The sequence below is a fragment of the Scyliorhinus torazame genome, chromosome 10 (genome assembly GCF_047496885.1).
Source record: "Scyliorhinus torazame isolate Kashiwa2021f chromosome 10, sScyTor2.1, whole genome shotgun sequence".
Taxonomy (NCBI): domain Eukaryota; kingdom Metazoa; phylum Chordata; class Chondrichthyes; order Carcharhiniformes; family Scyliorhinidae; genus Scyliorhinus; species Scyliorhinus torazame.
This window is the reverse complement of record NC_092716.1, coordinates 83,531,410-83,551,527: the sequence shown is the minus strand read 5'-3', so window position 1 is coordinate 83,551,527 and position 20,118 is coordinate 83,531,410. Positions and strand designations below refer to the sequence as shown.

Below are 20,118 nucleotides of genomic sequence, written 5' to 3'. Positions count from 1 at the left end.
GAGGCTGTTCGGCCCATCAAGTCTGCACCGAACCAGCACCCTATCTAGGCCCATTGGCCTGCCCTATTCCCATAACCCCACCTAACCGTTGGACACTATGGCAATTTAGCATAGCCAATCCACCTAAACTGCACATCTTTGGACTGTGGAAGGAAACCAGAGCACCCAGAGAAAACCCACGCAGACAGGGGGGGGGAGAACGTGCAGACTCCACGCAGACAGTCACCCATGGCCAGAATCAAACTCAGGTCCCTGGCGCTATAAAGATACTATGAGAACCTTGTTGGACACCAGCAATGAGGTACACCAGTCTCTGAAAAATTGCAGGGGGAGTATGCTCAATGCATCATGGCAGGAAATTGGTTTTGGAACAGACACTGCAGCATTTTTTCCAGAATTTCACTTGCTTTTATTCAATATAAAAAACTTAAAATGTCTGACACCAATTGACAGCAGAGCTAAGTTGGGTCTCTGCCATTATCAGTGGTTTCATTTCATCAGGCATATAAAATATTTCTCAGGAAGTTTTAACTTGGCAGTAAACACTTAAAACTGGAAAAGGCAAACAATTTTATAGCAAATGAGTATTTGTGATTTTGATCTAAATTTAACAAGCATTTGGAAAATATAGCTTAAAATGCAAAATATCAGAAAATAGAATATGAAAATGAGACAGAATTTAACTCTGCAACTTTGGGAAAGCTTTGAAATTGGACAGTATCTTATCCTAAATAAATTGTAACCTCCCTCCATCAGTCAGAGGGGTGGTGCAGATTATTTAAGGTGTGGATATTTTATTGCCACACTTGCTGACAGTCCTTGGGACAGAATTAGCACCAATACTGATTGAATTCCTTTGCTTTATTTTTCTCTCTCGTTCTCTCCTTGTTCCTCCCTCTTTGTTCCCCCTCCCCCACTTTATAGTGAAAACAAGTAAAATGTACCTGTTTTGGGTTACGCGTTGAGGGTGGTGGGGGGGCAAGTTTAAACGATCAAAGTGGATCTCCCCATCCTTTGCTTCATATTGACCTAGAGCACCTCTCAAGTGTTCTAACGGAAAGTCACCCCAAACCATTTGTCGAAACATGAGGATCCAAATCATTAAGAAACTTGTTTGTTTGATCCTTGTTTATGGCTATGAACATCATTAATTTGTCTTTGGATTTTGTTCATTCCAAGTAGACTGAATGAGGAGTTTGTGCCCTTTTCAGACAGTGATGAATGGTGTCAACAGCCTGTGAACCCTGCTTCAGTGCACTCTCTTCTCGCTCAGTCAAACTTACCACAAAACATATTTGCAAGCATATTGAAACAGATATATAATGCTACGTTTTCCTCTTCCCTTCAAGGACATCTTATGGCAGGCACAATGAGATACTGCTAAATCTGCTCAGAGATGGGGGAGCTGTAAGTGGCCAGCTTTCCCTCCACCAGAACCTACTTTAATCTCTCCAGTCTGCAAAATCACTCTGAAGGATAAACTGGACAGTTTCACAAAAAAAGAGGTAGTACATCAAGTTGTTCGTTCCTGGATTCCTGCTCCAGGTCCCAACATGCAGCGAATAGAGTATCAATTAAAGCGATCATTAGATGGCCAAAACTATGTACACAAAGTTTATGTATATTATAAATCCTTCATTTCTGTGGTGCAATTTATGTGAAAACGTATCAAAAATATGATTGTTAAATGGAAATAATTTCCTGTTCCTCTTGATTTTTGCAGAGATATTTCAAGCAGGTGTACAGGACAATCTAGTCCACAATCTAGTCCATTGGTCCACAAGTGAAAGTCTCCTGGGCAGTCTGTCCCTCAGCACTGATCAGAAAGATGTTCTTCTTAAATTGCAGTTGTTTCTTCTGTGTCTTCAGAGATCACTGGAGATAATAATTCTGCTGTGTGGATTTCACATTCGTCTGTAAGATTAATGGTCAGACATGAATACAGAACCAGACTGCAGTAGACACTCCTGTATTGGGCATTGTATCTTTTATTTTATTCATTGGTTGTGGGCATAGCTGACTGGGCCCTAATTGCCCTTGAACTAGTGGTTCATATAATCATAGAATTTACAGTGCAGAAGGAGGCCATTCGGCCCATCAAGTCTGCTCCGGCACTAAGGGAAATTTAGCATAGCCAATCCACCTAATCTGTACATCTTTGGACTGTGGGAGGAAACTGGAGCACCCGGAGGAAACCCACGCAGACACAGGGCGAATGTGCAGACTCCGCACAGACAGTGTCCCAAGCCGGTATTCGAACCTGGGACCTTGGAGCTGTGAAACAACTGTGCTAACCACAGTGCTACCGTGCTGTCCTAGTTCGCTAGGCCTTTTAAAAAATATATATTTATTCAAATTTTTCAACAAATTTTCAACAAAACCACCTCCCCCCCCAACAAAAAGAAAGAAACAAGAACGCAACAAGCAGAAATTATACATTGGATTTCCCCCATATACAATAACCCCCCATATAACATTTAAAAACACAAATAGGGAAAACCCCCCCAACCTTCACCCAAACGCCACCCCAAAAGAAACCCCCCGCCCTTGGGCTGCTGCTGACCTCCTCCTAACGCTCCACGAGATAGTCTAGGAACGGTTGCCACCGCCTGAGGAACCCTTGCACAGACCTCGCAAGGCAAACTTTATCCTCTCCAGCTTGATGAACCCTGCCATGTCATTGATCCAAGCTTCCACACTAGGGGGCTTTGCATCTTTCCATAATAGCAAAATCCTCCGCCGGGCTACCAGGGACGCAAAGGCCAGAATACCGGCCTCTTTCGTCTCCTGCACTCCCGGCTCGTCCGATACCCCAAATAATGCCAATCCCCAGCTCGGCTTGAACGGGGCGGTTCGCTAGGCCTTTTAAGAGTCACCAAATTGCTGTGGGTCTGGAGATGCCAGATCAGGTAAAAATGGCAGATTTCCTTCCCTAAGGACATTGGTGAACCGGATGTGTGTTTAGAACAGTCGAGAATGGATTTGGATTTAATTTGTTACGTGTACCGAGGTACAGTGAAAAGTATTGTTCTGCGTAGAGTCCAGACAGATCGATCCTACATGAAAAATGGTTTCATGGTTATCACTAGACTTTAAATTGCAGATTTTTATTACCATGTGCTGTGGTGGGTTTCAAACCAGGGGGTCTCTGGATTATCAGTCTAGTGGCAATACCACTCTGTCACTATCGCTGTTAATCATCTGGGAAAGGTGGAGACTTGATGGCGATGGGGCATGAAACAGTTCTGCTAAATTTCTGCCTGTTTAACTTTCATCCTGGATTAATGGGGAAGGGGGAAGGGTCTGGTGGTGATGTTGAAAAGTGTCATGGGGAATTTATTTGTGATGTGCCCACATGGGCACGGATTGCTCATTCTGATATGACACAAAATGTCAGGTTCCCTGTTTTTAAACACAAGACAGAGACGCAGCACAAAATAGAGATTTTCATGCTGGATTCACAACTATTTTGGATGGTTTGGAAGAATGTTACAATATTGTGCAGCAATTAAAGGTATATTTCTCTGGAATTTTGAGTCTCTACCTGTCATTCAATTCCAGCATAATTTTAACAGATCTGAAAAGTTAGAAGTTTTTCTTTCAGCTACATGTTGTTGGAAAAGAGGCTTCACTGAAACAGCATGGATTTCAGGACTAAAGCACCGACGGAGCCCTGGATAAGAGACAACAGCATTACCAGAGCTCGGATTATAGGATTGTCTTATTTCAATTAGCCATGGAGTGACTTCGCTCAGACTGGTTGGTTCCACGTATGTCACCCTTGAAGAAAGAGACAAGTACTTTGCAGCTAAGATCCACCAGCAGAAAGCATCTTTACAGTGCAGCGCAGGCAAAGCACCCAATGAGCTCACTGAGTTGTAGGGGTCAGTTATCTTATTTGGCAAGATGGCTAGTGTGTGGTGCAAAATAATACCAGTGGTGCAGGTTCAATCCCCGGGGGCTGGCAGTGTTGGTTTATGCAGGTCTGCCTCCTCACCTTTCCCCATGGTTGATGTGGAGAGGTGCGTCTCAAGCTGTAGAACTAATTGTCTTTCTCTAATGGAGAGAGAGATGCCTTCGGTCCTTTGAGACTAATTACCTCTTTGAGTTTCTTTGGATTTTTCGTACGCCCTGTCAATCAGTCATGATGTCGGCCTTCCACATGTATAATAATGACTAGTCCACTGTTTCTGATTTTCACACTGCATGTTCAACATCCAGCCCCGGATGAGCAGAAAGTTCCCCAAATTAAATGTAGAGAAGACCAAAGCTCATTATGTTTGGCCCCCATCACAAACTCTGTTTCCCTAGTCACTGCCTGAGGCTGCAATCTTGGCATTTATTTAATGCTGACTTGAGCATCCAATCACATAACCATTCCATCACTAACACCATCTACATCCACCTCCATAACACTGCTCCTCTGCCTCAACTCAACTGCTGCTAGAGATCTCAATCATGCCTTTCCAACATGTAGATTTGAAGTATTCCAATGTTTTCCTGGCCAGCCTCCCATTTTCACACTGGATAAACTTGAACTTATCCACACTTCTGCTCTCATATCTGAACCTGCACCTACTTCTCTGTTCATTTATCACTCTTGTGCTCGCAGACGTACATTAGCTCCTCGTCCAGCAATGGCCAATTTCAAAACTCTGATCCTTGCTTTCGGATCCGTCTATGACTTTTTCCCCCTCCATATACCATCCTTCAGCCCTGAAACTCAGCTCCTCCAATTCTGGCCTCTTATACATCCCTGATTTTAATTGCTCCACCATTGCCTGATGTGCCTCCACGGGCTTAAGCTCGAAGATCTGGAATACCCCTAGCTAAACATTTCTGCCTCTCAGTCTTCAGAAAAAGTCCTCCTTAAAACCTCTCTGAGGTGAACTAGAGTGACTGCCCTTGACACCAAGGCAGCATTTGACCAAGTATGGCATCAAGGGGCCCTAGCTAAACTGGAGTCAATGGGAATCAGGGGGAAAACTCTCCACTGGATCGAGTCATACCTGGCACAAAGGAAGATGGTTGTGGCTGTTGGGAACCAATCATCTCAGTCCTAGGACATCACTGCTGGAGCAGCTCAGGGTAGTGTCCTAGGCCCAACAATCTTCAGCTACTTCATCAATGTATGCTGAGAAGTGGGCAAATTCGCTGAAGATTTCAGAATGCTCAGTACTGTTCACAACTCCTCAAACACTGGAGCATTCTGTCCATGTGCAAGAAGACCTGGACAACCTTCAGCAACCCAGTTCCCCCCGGCGATGGCTGCTCTGCTCTGGGAGCACTCAAGCTCTCTCACACAGGCAACAAGTGACTAAGCAACTACAGGAGTCACCCTCATGTGAAGATGGTGGAACGAGTTGGAGATTCCAGCAAGAGCAGCGATTGCAGCAACAGAGAGGTCCGGGATAGCTATAGAGTTAGAGAAGGCGGGGACGAAGCGCCTTTCCTACCTTCACAGTGTATCAAACTTTCCACACCACCGGAGTATGAACCCTCAGATTGATGATGCACTGGACATGTGTACATACACACACACAAACCTCTCCTTGTACTCGCTCTCACATTCTCATGCACACCACAAAACGTGCACGCAAGCACATAAAACAGGCATGCAAACGAAACACACATGCGTTCACACAAACCACACATGCACGCACACACAAAATAGGCATGCACACAAAGTACATTCATGCTCACATAAATCACAGGCATGAGAAAACAGACACATGCACACAAAACAGGCATGAACACAAAACACAGGCATGCACACACAAAACACAGGCATGCATGCGCATACAAAACACAGACATGAAAACAACACACACAGACACAGACACACACATCCTCCCCAAACCTCCTACCCGCACATTGGGCCAGGAAAGGAGGAAAACGCAAGCTGAAGAACAATTTACTTTTCACCCCTACTTTCTTATGAATTCCACTAAGCTCAGCTTAGAATGAATGTGAACAGAGGCGAATACAAGGTTGGTGTTAGTTAAACCCAACTCCTTAGCTTAGCTCTTGTGCCCTCCGCATTGCCTGGTGACCAGGACCTGGGGCCTAGTCTGTCTCTTTCTAGCTTTACTGCTGAAATGAATGGCAACAAGGATTTTAATGGTTAGCTCTGCTGCTTGAAACTTTTTAGTGGTCACCTTTAGTAATTATAATTTTTAAAAAATTATCAATTTATTGTTTTTACAGTGATTTTATTCGTTCAGTGAGTTTGCGTTTTCTTCATACCTTAACTTTTTTGAAATTCATATGTAATGTGCCAAACTAGATTTTAGGCAGCCGGTGCTGGGTTTCTTGCTGAAGGGGAATGAAAGGCTCACCAGAAATCTGATTGGATTTGGAGAGCTGGAAAAAAGGGTTAATTTTGCTCCAATAAAAATGGGAAATGTTGGAAATGTTCAGCACGTCTAGCATCATCTGTGCAGAGAGAAGCAGGTCAATTAACCCTTTGCCAGAATTAGTGCAGATCATGGACCTGAAGCGTTGACTCTGATTTTCTCTGCAGATGCTGTCCGGCTGGCTGAGTATTTCCAGCATTTTCTGTTTATCTTTCAGATTTCTAGTATCTGCAATACTTTGCTCTTCTGTTATTTGCATCATGCAGGGCATTGTAAGTGCAGTTAGTTCCAATTTAAAATGAGAAAATATCAATCAAAGCAAGGTGTAATTCTTCTGTTAACAACGCTTATACAAGTAGAAACAGCACATTATTGCAGGTGAATTGGTTGGAGCTAATTCCCGAGAAGATCTTTCCATTTTTAAACTTGGAAGTGAAACCAGGAATCATGCACCAATAGAACACGTCATTGTTAGTTTGAGATATTCGCATTTGTGCATGGGATTGTTGTTTGAGGTGCTTGTGAAGTTCTAGCTTTTTGGATATTGTGTCCAGAAATTGCACAGGGCCAGGTTCAGAGAAGCGGAGCATTGTTACATAATAAAATTAAGAAAGCTGTGTGTAATGGTCTGAAAAAGCCTTGGTTGTAAAGTATATCATACCAAAACCTGAGCTATAAATGGGCTTTACAAATGAAGGCATAGAGTGTAAAAGCCAAGAGGTTTCACTAAACTGATATAAAACGGTTCAACCCCACTGTGACTATGGTTCCCAATTCTAGGCAGCTAAAGGATGTGAGGGGGCGGGTCAAAGGGGGAGAAACAGAAGAAGCAGCAGGGTCCGATATTTTCTGTCCCTGCCCATCGTTGGCTGGAAACTGAACTGGACTAGCATATAAATACTGTGGCCTCAAGAACAGATCGGAGGCTGGGAATTTTGTGGTGAATGACTCCCTTCCTGACTCTTCAAAGCCATCTACCATCTCAGGGCACAAGTCAGGAGTGTGATGGAATAATTTCCACTTGCCTGGATGAGTGTAGCTCCAACAACACTCAAGAAGTTCGATACCATCCAGGACAAAGCAGTTCTAGCAGCTTGATTGGTATCTTATCCCTCATCTTAAACATTAACTCTCTGCACCACCACCAGTGTGTATCACCTACAAGATGCACCGCAGCAACTCGTCAAACCACCTTCAACAGCAAACTCGCGGCCACTACTACCTAGAAGAACAGGGGCAGCAGATATTCGGGAACACCACCACCCTAAGCTCTCCTCCAAATTGCACACCATCCTGATTTGAGGCGATATAACCATTCCTTCACTGTCACTGGGGTTTAAAATGCTGGAACTCCATGAGGGTGTACCTACACCATGTGGACTGCATGGTTCAATGGTGCAACTCACCAGTACCTTCTGATGGGCAATTAAGGATAGACAACTGCCATCAACACTCAGATCATGCCGACTTCCGGTTGCGGCTATGCTGAGCTAAGTCGCACGTTCGGCAGCTCCCGCCAGAAACGGACTTTTGGCTCTCTTTAGGGCGCCCAGCGGCATTTGTTCGACAGTTCCCAGTGTGGGAAGGTGACAGTACGATTTCCCCGGCACTGTATGGATTGGACCAGGAGTGGAGCGGTGAAAAAAGTCGTTTTCGAGCAGCGAAAAGTGCGAGGGAGGAAAGTCAAGATGGCGGCAGGTGGCGACCAGGCAGCATGGGCGCAGTGGGCGCAAGAGCAGCAGGAGTTTCTCAAGCGCTGCTTCACAGAATTGAAAGCAGAGCTGCTGGAGCCGATGAAGGCTTCGATCGACAAGCTGGTCGAGATCCAGAAGGCCCAAGGGGCGGCGATCCAGGAGGTGCGGCAGAAGGCCTCGGAGAATGAGGACGAGATATTGGGCCTGGCGGTGAAGGTGGAGGCGCACGAGGCGCTGCATGAGAAATGGCAGGAGAAGTTCGAGGACATGGAGAATCGGTCGAGGAGAAAGAATCTGCGGATTCTGCGTCTCCCGGAGGGAGTGGAGGGGCCGGATGCTGGAGCATATGTGGTCACGATGCTGAACACGTTGATGGGCGCGGGTGCCTTCCTGGGGCCCCTGGAGCTGGATGGGGCCCACCGAGACCTGGCGAGGAGGCCCAAGTCTAACGAGCCGCCGCGGGTGGTATTGGTGCGGTTCCACCGCTTGGTGGACAGGGAGTGTGTCCTAAGATGGGCAAAAAAGGGGCGGAGCAGCAGGTGGGAGAATGCAGAGGTCCGTATATACCAGGACTGGAGCGCGGAGGTGGCCAAGAAGAGGGCCGGGTACAACCGGGCTAAGGCGGTTCTGCATCGGAAGGGGGTGAAATTCGGGATGCTGCAGCCGGCGCCACTGTGGGTCACGTTTAAGTACCGGCACCATTACTTTGAGACGCCGGAGGAGGCGTGGACCTTTATTCAGGCCGAAAAGTTGGACACGGACTGAGGGTCGGTTGTGAGGGGAGGTCGCGGGGGGCTACTGTGGTTACTGTGCTTTGGGGGAATGGTCTATTCTGTTCTGTATTGTTTCCTTGGGTGCTGGGTGGGGTAGGGTGAATTGGTTCGAAGTGGGGGTTTTGAGAGAGTGTGGGCGTCGGTGGTTGGAAGGACGGGGCCCCGTTGGGGGGGGATGGGGCGATGGGAGGCCCGAGGTGGGGGAGCTGGGATTAGGCCGCAAAAGGGAGCTGTGCCAGAGAGGGCGGGGCCGGTCTAATGGAAAGCGCGTGCTTTTTCCCGCGCTAGGGAAGGAAGGGGGCAGGGCCGGGGGGAAGGGCGGTGTTGGAGAGGAGCGCCCGCTGATGGACAGGAGGCGGGGGTGGGGGGGGAGGAGACTACCACACTGGGGGGTCGATGGAGTGGCGGGAGTGGCCGGGGTCAGCAGGAGTCAGCTGACTTACAGGAATGCTATGGGGGGAGCAACGCAGCTAGGGGGGGGACCTAGCTGGAGGGGGAGGGGGACTGGGTTGCTGCTGCATTTGCCAAAGGTGAGCTGGAGCTCGGAGAGAGTCGGGGCGGGGGTCTGCCGCTGGGGGCAATGTAGACTGCGGGAGGCGGGGGCACGTGGCTGGCCTAGAAAAGGGGATGGCTAATCGGCGGGGGGGGGGGGGGGGGGTGGGGGGGGGGGGGGGAAGAGAGCGAGGAGCCCCCTGATCCAGCTGATAACTTGGAATGTGAGAGGCCTGAATGGGCCGGTCAAGAGGGCCCATGTGTTCGCGCACCTGAAGGGACTGAAGGCAGATGTGGTCATGCTCCCGGAGACGCATTTGAGGGTGGCAGATCAGGTTAGGCTGAGAAAGGCGTGGGTAGGGCAGGTTGTCCACTCGGGGTTGGACGCAAGGAATCGAGGGGTGGCAATCTTGGTGGGGAAGCGGGTGTCGTTTGAGGCGCTGAGCATTGTGGCAGACAATGGAGGTAGGTATGTGATGGTGAGTGGTAAGCTGCCGGGGGTGCGGGTGGTATTAGTGAATGTATATGTCCCGAATTGGGACGATGCCGGATTTATGCGGCGCATGTTGGGCTGGATTCCGGACCTAGAGGCAGGGAGCTTGATAATGGGGGGGGGACTTCAACACGGTACTGGATCCAGCATTGAACCGCTCCAGGTCCAGGACAGGTAAGAGGCCGGCGGCGGCCAAGGTGCTGAGGGGGTTTATGCACCAGATGGGAGGAGTGGACCCATGGAGGTTTGTCAGGCCGGGGGCCAGGGAATTTTCTTTTTTTCCCCACGTCCATAAAGCCTACTCCCGGATAGACCTCTTCGTTATGAGCAGGGCACTAATTCCGAGGGTGGAGGGCACGGAGTATTCGGCCATAGCCATCTCAGACCATGCCCCGCATTGGGTGGAGCTGGAGCAGGGGAGGAGAGGGACCAGCGCCCGCTGTGGCGCCTGGATGTGGGCTTGCTGGCGGATTAGGAGGTGAGCGGGCGGATCCGGGGGTGCATTCAAAGCCATCTAGAGGCTCACGATAATGGGGAGGCGCAGGTGGGGGTGGTCTGGGAGGCGCTGAAGGGGGTGATTAAGGGAGGGCTAATCTCCACTAGGGTCCAGAAGGAGAAGAATAGAGAGGGGGAGATTTTAAGGGTGGATAGGAGGTATGCAGAGGTCCCCAAGGAGGGACTACTCAAGGAGCGACGAAGCCTCCAGGCCGAGTTCGACCTGTTGACCACCAAGAAGACAGAGGTGCAGTGGAGGAAAGTGCAAGCGGCGGTGTATGAGTACGGGGAGAAGGCTAGCCGGATGTTGGCACACCAGCTTCGGAAGCGGGAGGCAGCGAGGGAGATTGGGGGAGTTAGGGATAAAGGGGGGAAACACGGTGCGGAGTGCGGTGGGAATAAATGGGGTATTTAGAGACTTTCATGAGGGGCTGTATAGGTCTGAGCCCCCGACGGAGGAGAAGGGGATGTGTCGATTTTTGGATCGACTGAGGTTCCCGAGGGTGGTGGAGGAGCAGGTGGCTGGGCTTGGGGCACCGGTAGGGCTGGAGGAGCTGACTAAGGGGCTGGGGAGTATGCAGGCGGGAAAGGCACCGGGGCCAGATGGGCTCCCGGTGGAATTTTACCGGAAGTACATGGACCTGCTGGGCCCTCTATTAGTGCAGACTTTCAAGTAGGCGAGGAAGGGGGGGGGCCCTACCCCTGACGCTGATCTTGAAGCGGGACAAGGACCCATTACAGTGTGGGTCGTATAGGCCAATCTCGCTCCTCAACCTGGACGCGAAGCTGTTAGCGAAGGTGTTGGCTACCAGAATTGAGGACTGTGCCCCGGGGGTGGTTCACGAGGACCAGACGGGTTTTGTTAAGGGAAGGCAGCTGAATACCAATGTGCGGAGGCTCCTTAACATAACCATGATGCCTACAATGGAGGGGGAGGCGGAGATAGTGGTGGCGATGGACTCAGAGAAGGCCTTCGATAGGGTGGAGCGGGGTACCTCTGGGAAGTGTTGAGGAGGTTTGGGTTCGGGGAGGGGTTCATTTGTTGGGTTAGGCTACTTTCCGAAGCCCCGGTGGCGAGTGTGGCCACGAGTCGGAGGAGGTCGGAATACTTTCGGCTGTACCGGGGGACGAGGCAGGGGTGCCCCCTATCCCCCTTGCTATTTGCATTGGCAATTGAGCCTTTGGCTATGGCTCTAAGGGAGTCCAGGAACTGGAGGGGGCTGGTCCGGTGGGGGGGGGGGGGGGGGGGGCACCGGGTTTTGTTGTATGCCGATGACATGTTACTGTATGTGACAGACCCAGTTGGGGGGATGCCGGAGGTGATGCGGATCCTCAGGGAGTTTGGGGACTTTTCCGGGTATAAGCTCAACATGGGGAAGAGTGAGCTCTTCGTGGTACACCCAGGGGACCAGGGAAGGGGGATAGACGAGCTTCCCCTGACGAGGGCGGAAAGGAGTTTTCGGTATCTGGGGAACCAGGTGGCCAGGAGCTGGGGGGCCCTATACAAGCTCAACTTGACGAGGCTGGTGGAGCAGGAGTTTAAAAGGTGGGATATGCTGCCACTCTCCTTGGCGGGTAGGGTACAGTCGGTGAAGATGACGGTGCTCCCGAGGTTCCTTTTTATATTCCAGTGCCTCCCCATCCTGATTCCTAAGGCCTTTTTTAAGCGGGTCAGCAGGAGCATCATGGGATTCGTGTGGGCAAAAAAGACCCCGAGGGTGTGAAGGGTATTTCTGGGATGGAGTAGGGACAGAGGAGGGTTAGCGTTACCTAATCTGTGTGGGTATTACTGGGCTGCCAATGTGGCGATGATCCGTAAGTGGGTAATGGAGGGGGAGGGGGCGGCGTCGAAGAGGCTGGAGATGGCGTCCTGTGTGGGCACGTGTCTGGGGGCGCTGGTGACAGCACCGCTGCTGCTCCCACCGACTAGGTACACCACGAGTCCAGTGGTGGCGGCGACTTTGAAAATTTGGGGGCAGTGGAGGCGCCACAGGGGTGAGGTAGAGGCTTCGGTTTGGTCCGGTCCCCAATCCGGGAGAACCATCGGTTCGTCCCGGGGAGAATGGATGGAGGGTTCCTGAGCTGGCACAGGGCAGGAATTAGAAGGATGGGGGACCTGTTTTTAGATGGGACGTTTGCAAGCCTTGGGGCGCTGGAGGAAAAATTTGGGCTTCCCCCCGGAAATGCCTTCAGGGACATGCAGGTAAGGGTGTTTGTAAGACGGCAGGTGAGGGAGTTCCCGCTGCTTCCAGCACTCAGGATCCAGCATAGGGTGCTCTCGGGGGTGTGGGTTGGAGAGGGCAGGGTCTCGGCGATCTACCAGGAGATGCAGGAGGAGGAGGAGGCCTCGGTGGAGGAGCTAAAGGGTAAATGGGAGGAGGAGCTTGGAGAGGAGATAGACGAGGGTATGTTGGCGGACGCCCTGGGTAGGGTTAATTCTTCCTCCTCTTGCACCAGGCTTAGCCTGATACAATTTAAGGTTCTGGGCGTGCCCGGCGCTGGATGGGTCCTGGAGGGGTATTGCGAGGACGATGTCTAAGGTGGTGGATACCCTGGTTAAGCCGAGCTGGGGGTTAGCACTATTTGGGGTATCGGACGAGCCGGGAGTGCAGGAAGCCGGTATTCTGGCCTTTGCGTCCCTGGTAGCCCGGCGGACGATTCTGCTACTGTGGAAGGATGCAAGGCCCCTGAGCGTGGAAGCCTGGATCAGCGACATGGCAGGGTTCATTAAATTGGAGAGGGTAAAATTTGCCTTGAGAGGGTCTGTGCAAGGGTTCTTCAGGCGGTGGCACCCGTTCCTAGACGTTCTAGCGGGGCGTTAGGAGGTGGTCAGCAGCAGCAACCCAGAGGGGGGGGGGGGAGGAGGGGGGTGTACTTTGTGTTTTCTACTGTGTTTATTATTGCTTAATGGGGGTTTGTATATTGGGGGAATTCGTGATGTAGTTGTGAGATGTTTATTTATGTGTTCTTTGTTTTTCTTTTTTCTTTTGTTTGTTGAAAATATGTAAAAATTTGAATAAAAATATTTCTTAAAAAAAACCACTCAGATCATACGAAAGAATAAAAATATCTGTCCTATTAACTTGTTATGTTCCTGCAAAGTGCCTTGGATGTTTTACAATGTTGATATATATAACTACAAATTGTCATTGTTGACACAGGTCTGGAAATGGAGAATAGAGGGTGTTGTAATAAAAAGTTAAGGGAAAATATTAAATACAGTTTTTGTAATCCTTATTTTTGTGTATAAACCCCAAACAAGAAGGGACAAAAGTAATGAAAACATTAGAACTTCAACGTCTACTATTCCACACACAATTTTCACTCTTTAAAATGTCCTTATGGCTGATGCCCGAGGACCTTCTATCCAGGAGGTCTAAAATCACATGGCTTTAAAGCACTAAGATCCGGAAGTGCCAAGATCACAAAACATAGGTGATTAGATTCGCTGGCCAGATGTTTCCAGCTGTTCTCATGGTGCGATCTTCTGGTCCCGCTGACGGCGAACCCCTGCCATTGGTTTCCTGGCAGCGAACATGAAACCCCTTTGACAGCAGCGGGATCATAAGATCCTGCTGTCAGAGAACGGTGGTCCTGCTGCGCTGCTGGGGGGGGGGGATGTGGAAGACTCCGCCCAGTATATGTGATAACAGTACTGTAGCACAGACAGAAAAAGAACATTATTGTACGCTGTAGTAGACTTTTTTCCAAACAGGAATGGGAAAGTGGACCAGACAGACTTTGTAAAGGGCAGGAAGCGGTTACTCAATGTGGTTCTGGCCCCTGCGATGGAGCCAGAGCCAGAGAGAATTCTGTCACTGGACGCAGAGAAGGCCTTCGATAGGGTTGAATGGCGATACTGGTTTATGGTTTTGGTGAAGGGAGCGTCTTGCAGAGGGAGAGGCAGGCAGGGGGGCTGGTGCTGCCGAACCTGTTGTTTTACTATTGGGCGGTCAAGGCGGAGAAGGTGTTATGTTGGTTTGGGGACCAGGGCGAAGTCTGGGTACAAATGGAGTCAGGGTCATGTAAGGGGTCCCTGGTGATGACTACTCTGCCTTTCACTCCAGCGAAGTATTCATCAAACCCAGTGGTCATCTCTACGCTAAAGATATGGTGGCAGCTTTGCCAGTATATCAAGGCGGGGGGGGGGGGGCCTATCTGTGGGAACTATTTGTTTCAGCCGGGAAAAATTGATGCCATGTTTGGGGGGTGGAAAGGTAAGGGGCTGGAGTGGGTATAGGACTTATTTTTAGAGGGTCCGTATGCTCACTGGGAGGAGCTGAGGGAGAAGGTAAACCTTGGTGGGATGGATATGTTCCGGTACTTTCAGGTGCATGACTGGACCCGGCAAGCGTTCCCGATATTCCCGGTGGCGCCACATTCCACTTTGCTGGAGTGAATTGTTTCTTGTGTGGGATCGGAGGCGGGCAGCTTATCCGTGATATACGGACGGATCATGGGGGAAGAGCAGCATTGGTGAAGGCTAGGCTGGCAGGAGGAGTTGAGTCCCATTTTGGAGGAGGAGATGTGGAGTGAGTCTCTCCCTAGGGAGAATGCTACGTCATCCTGTGCAAGGTTAAGTTTGATTCAGCTCAAGGTGGTGTTCAGAGCACATCTCACCAAGGACAAAATGAGTCATTTTTTTGAAGGGGTGGAGGATAGGTGTGAGTGTTTAAGGGGGCCTGCGATCCATACGCAAATGTTCTGGTCCTGCCCAAGTTGGTCGGTTTTTGGAGCCTTTTGTAATCACCATATCGGCAATTTTAAATATGGATTTGGAGCCTTGCCCATTAGTAGTGATATTTGGCCAGCCAGAATTGCTGATGGGTGTGATGGCGGATGGGTTGGCTTTTGCCTCCTTCACGATGAGGGATGCAGTTGACGGGTTCTATCGCAGATGGCCTCAGCTTATATTGCATTTCAAAGATCTGCCACTGTTACCTGTAAGTAGGGGGGATGTTCTATTGGGGAGGGTGATAGTACGGGTTGGGGGGGGGGGTTTGGTTTATTATGGTTTGTTGAGATTTTGATACCAGGAGCGGGATTCTCCCCTACCTGGCGGGGCGGGGGGTCCTGGCGGGACGGAGTGGCGTGAACCACTCCGGTGTCTGGCCGCCCCAAAGGTGCGGAATCCTCCGCACCTTTAGGCCTAGGCCTGCCCCGGAGTGGTTTGCGCCCCGCCGTCTGGCGTGGAAGGCCTTTGGCGCCACGCAGCGCGGGAGCGTCGGCGGCTGCTGACGTCATCCCCGCGCATGCGCATGGGAGGGTTCACCTACGCATCGGCCACGGCGGAGGCTGATGGTCGGCGCGTAGGAAAAGAGTGCCCCCACGGCACAGTCCTGCCCGCGGATCGGTGGACACCGATCGCGGGCCAGGCAACCGTGGGGCACCCCCGGGGCCAGATCGCGCGCCCCCCCCCCCCCTCCCAGGACTCCAGAGCCCGCCCAGGCCGCCAGGTCCCGCCGGGAAGGGACCTGGTTCAATTTACGCCGGCGGGACTGGCATAGAAGCAGCGGGACTTTGGCCCAACGCGGGCGGGAGAATCGGCGGGGGGGGGGGGGGGGGGGGGCGCCGACCTGCGCGATTCCTGCCCCCGCTGAATCTCCGGTGCCGGAGAATTCGGCAGCCAGCGGAGGCGGGATTCACGCCGCCCCCCCCCCCCGGCGATTCTCCGACCCGGCGGGGTGTTGGAGAAACCCGCCCATGGTTTGTGGTTTTAATTGTTATTTTGTATATTTTGAATAAAATGTTAAAACCTAATTAAAATATTTTTCAAAAAGTAATGGGAAAGTGTTCCATTTAGTACTGCTAACATCCTTCATACACACAAATGTTATGGGTGGGATTCTCCACTCCCACGTCGAAGTGGCCGCGCCGTTGTGAACGCCGTCGAGGTTCACGACGGCGCGGAACGGCCCCGGTCCCGCCCGATTCAGGCCCTGACAATGTGCCAGTATCGGGGCCGCGTCATCTACCCGCGCCAGGCTTTGTCGCCCGCATAAAAGCGGCGCCGCATAGATGACGCGGCCGGCGCCGCATAACGGACGTCATCCGCGCATGCGTGGTTGCCGTCCTGTCCAAATCCACCCCGCAAGAAGATGGGGGGTGGATCTTGCGGGGCCGCGGAAGGAAGGAGGTCCTCCTTCAGAGTGGATAGCCCGACGATCGGTGGGCACCGATCGCGGGCCACCCCACATTCAAGGTGAAGCCCGGTCGGTGCAGGACCCCCCTCGCCCCCTCCCACAGGCCGCCCCCCCCAGCGTTCACGCACCGCCCACGACTGCAGCGACCAGGTGTGGACGGCGCCGGGGGGAACCCACTGTTTTGGCCTGGCCGCTCGGCCCATCCGGGCCTCAGAATAGCGGGGGTGCCGGAGAATCGCCATTTTGGGTCTCTCCGGCGATTCTCCGGCCTGCAGCCCGCGAAACATGACCGGGCCGTTCCTGCCGCTTGGGAGAATCGCGGGAGGGCGTCGGACCGGCGTCCCCGGAAATTTTGGCGGCCCAGGCGATTCTCCCAACCGGCGTGGGAGTGGAGAATCGCCCCCAAGGTTACCAGAATTCATTTTTTAAACAAGTTTCTAATAGCTTTGGTGAAGTGTCAAGTAAAAAATTGTCTACAATGGATGAATGTGTCTTTAGGAACTTATTAATTACCCAGGCTGTTATTTCTAAAATATCTGGTAATCAATATGTACCATTCCACATTTCAGGCTACAGATCCTATTCTGATGGAGAAAAGAGCTTCAGCATTGTCAATGTTTCACTCTGTGGCCTTTGTCTGTAGCCTCAGCATAAACCAGTATTCCAAATCTATAGGCAGATAATGAGAAATGTGCACACCACCAAAGTTATGCCCTATGATGGCACAGTGGTTAGCACTGCTGCCTCACAGCGCCAGGGATCCGGGTTCAATTCCAACCTTTGTACTTTCAGTTTGCACTTTCTCCCCGTGTCTGCGGGTGCTCCGGTTTCCTCCCACAGTTCAAAAATGTGCAGGTCAGGTGGATTGGCCATGCTAAATTGCCCCTTAGTGTTCCAGGGATGTACAGATTAGGCTACAGGGATAGGGAGGGGACGTGGGCTTAGGTAGGGTGCTCTTTCAGAGGGTTGGTGCAGACTCGATGGCCCAAAGGGCCCCCTTCTGTACTATAGGAATTCTATGGTTCTATGGTACTGAACAGAAAAACTCACCCTCTGATCTTTGACACACTTTTTTTCTACTTGTCTCCATTTGTCCTCTTGCCCTGACAAGGGTTCTTGCTTTTCTTGGCAAAGGAGTCTTTAAACCTGCAGTTGACAATAATATAGTGCATGCTTGATTTAAAACAACATGGCATAAAATGGAGGAGGTATTGGCTTCCAATGTGTTCAGCAAGTAAAAACCATTTGACTCACGAAGCGCAACTCCACAAATTGTGCACAATTTACACCCAACTGGAGTCAACTCCAGTTAATCAGTTAATCTGCCCGGGGAAGGTTTGATATAAATACATTGTAATTTTGAAAAGTTATCAAGTGAAACTCCAGCTTCTCTGGTGGCCCATCATTTTAATGGACAGATACTGTGATGCATTTCTCAGTCGATACCATGTTAGCTGATTACAGCCAGAGTAGCAGCCAGATGCTGCAATCCTTTAATTGAGGGGGGCGGGGGCGGGGGGGGCGCAATCACGGAGGGTTTCCATGTGAAGAATGGCCACATCAGCTCACCACCAGAACGCTACCAGCTGCCGCACCTGACCACCTTCGGAAAATGGAACAGTCTTCCCAGAGCATGGTCGGCACGGTGGCTCTTCAGTTAACCCTGCTGCCTCACAGCACCAGGGACCCGGGTTCGATTCCAACCTTGGGTGGCTGGATGGAGTTTGTACCTCCTCCCTGTGTCTGCGTAGGTTTCCTCCAGGTGCTCTGTTTTCCTACCTCAATCTAAAAATATGCAGGTTAGGTGGATAGGCCGTGCTAAATTGTTCCTTAGTGTCCAAAGATGTTCAGGTTAGGTGGGGTTACATGGACAGGGTGGGGGATTGGGCCGAGGTAGGTTACTCTTTCGGAGGGTCGGTGCAGACTCGATGGGTCGAATAGCCTCCTTCTGCACTGTAGGGGTTTTATGATACTCGTTTGTCTAAACTACTCAAACACTGGCCTGCTGTTTTTCCATCGGCAGACAGCATTAATTTACTTATTTTGTTTGCACTTTGGCAGCACGGTAGCACAGTGGTTAGCACAGTTGCTTCACAGCTCTAGGGTCCCAGGTTTGATTCCCGGCTTGGGTCACTGTCTGTGCAGAGTCTGCACGTTCTCCCCGTGTCTGCGTGGGCTTCCTCCGGGTGCTCCGGTTTCCTCCCACTGTCCAAAGATGTGCAGGTTAGGTGGATTGGCCATGCTAAATTGCCCTTAGTGTCAAAAAAAAGAAAAAAATAACGTTAAGTGGGTTTACTGGGTTACGGGATTAGGATGGAAGCGTGGGCGTAAGTAGGGTGCTCTTTCCAAGGGCCGGTGCAGACTCGATGGGCTGAACGGCCTCCTTCTGCACTGTAAATTCTATGATTCTATGACTTACTTTCACCCTCTTAGTTCCTCGTGTGGTCCACAGAGGCAGGCTGGAGAAGTGCTATCAGAATCTAACTGCTACTTTATGGCTAGCTGTGGGGGAACAGCATGGGGATAACTTGGGATGAATAACTTCTGATTTTCCTTTTGTTGCTTCAAGTGTTCAACTTTTGCTTAAAGGATGAAAATCATCTTCGTCTCAGAGAATGAAACCTCAACAAATTTAAAGAAATTTCTCCCAATATTTTCACTCTTTCGGTACAATTTTAAATTGGTGACTGCTTATCACTGATTCCCCAACAACAGAGCAAATATTCTTTCCATAGTCACTCTTGCAAATGTTTCATTATTTTATAAAGTTTCTGATCATTGTCGCTGAGTGCAAATGGAGAGATATTGGAAGTGAGGAGACTAATGCTCCAGAAAAGAGCAGGGAGAAAGCAGGAGAATGGGAATGACAAACATGTTGGCCATGATTGAATGTTGGAGCCGACTCAATGGGCCGAATGGCCGAATTCTGCTCCCATTTCTCATGATCTTATGGCACACACACACAAAGCTGAATCATATCATTCTGATGTTCCGAAATTGAATGATCAACAGAAACTTAATATGGGGGTTTGTGCTACAAACCACATTCACCTTCATTAGCCCCTGATATATAGAACATACAATGCAGAAAGAGGCCATTTGGCCCATCGAGTCTGCACCAACCCACTTAAGCCCTCACTTCCACCCTATCCCCGTAACCCAATAACCCCTCGTAACCTTTTGGACACTAAGGGAAATTTAGCATGGCCAATCCACCTAACCTGCACGTCTTTGGACTGTGGGAGGAAACCGGCACCGGAGGAAACCCACGCAGACACGGGGAGAACGTGCAGACTCCGCACAGTGACCCAGCGGAGATTTGAACCTGAGACCCTGGTGCTGTAAAGCCACAGTGCTAGCCACATGTGCTACCGTGCTGCCCACATATATATGGGGGGAGCAAAAATGCAACTGGTAGTTGTAGGGGATTCTATAATTAGGGGGATTGATGGCATCCTTTGTAAGCCAGATCGAGAGTCCCCATGCGGGTATGTATGTTGCCTGCCCGGTGCCAGGGTGAGGGACATCTCTGATCGGCTTGAAAGGATTTTGGCGAGGGAGGGGGAGGATCCAGTTGTTGTGGTCCACGTTGGGACTAACAACATAGGTAAGACTAGGAAAGAGGACCTGTTTGGGGATTATCAAACACTAGGGACTAAATTAAAGAACAGG

General features: G+C 50.6%; 1 protein-coding gene across 1 annotated transcript in view; it reads right to left on the bottom strand.

Moving 5' to 3' along the window:
- Positions 1–385: 385 nt before the first annotated feature.
- Positions 386–20,118, bottom strand: part of carmil2 (capping protein regulator and myosin 1 linker 2) — a 323,518-nt gene continuing 303,785 nt past the window's right edge. The window contains exons 39-40 of the mRNA XM_072518320.1: positions 17,497–17,592; positions 386–1,914 (exon numbers count right to left, since the gene is read on the bottom strand). Of these exons, the coding sequence (XP_072374421.1) occupies positions 1,838–1,914; positions 17,497–17,592 (173 nt within the window). The 3' untranslated portion in view covers positions 386–1,837. The remainder of the gene's footprint in view (positions 1,915–17,496; positions 17,593–20,118) is intronic.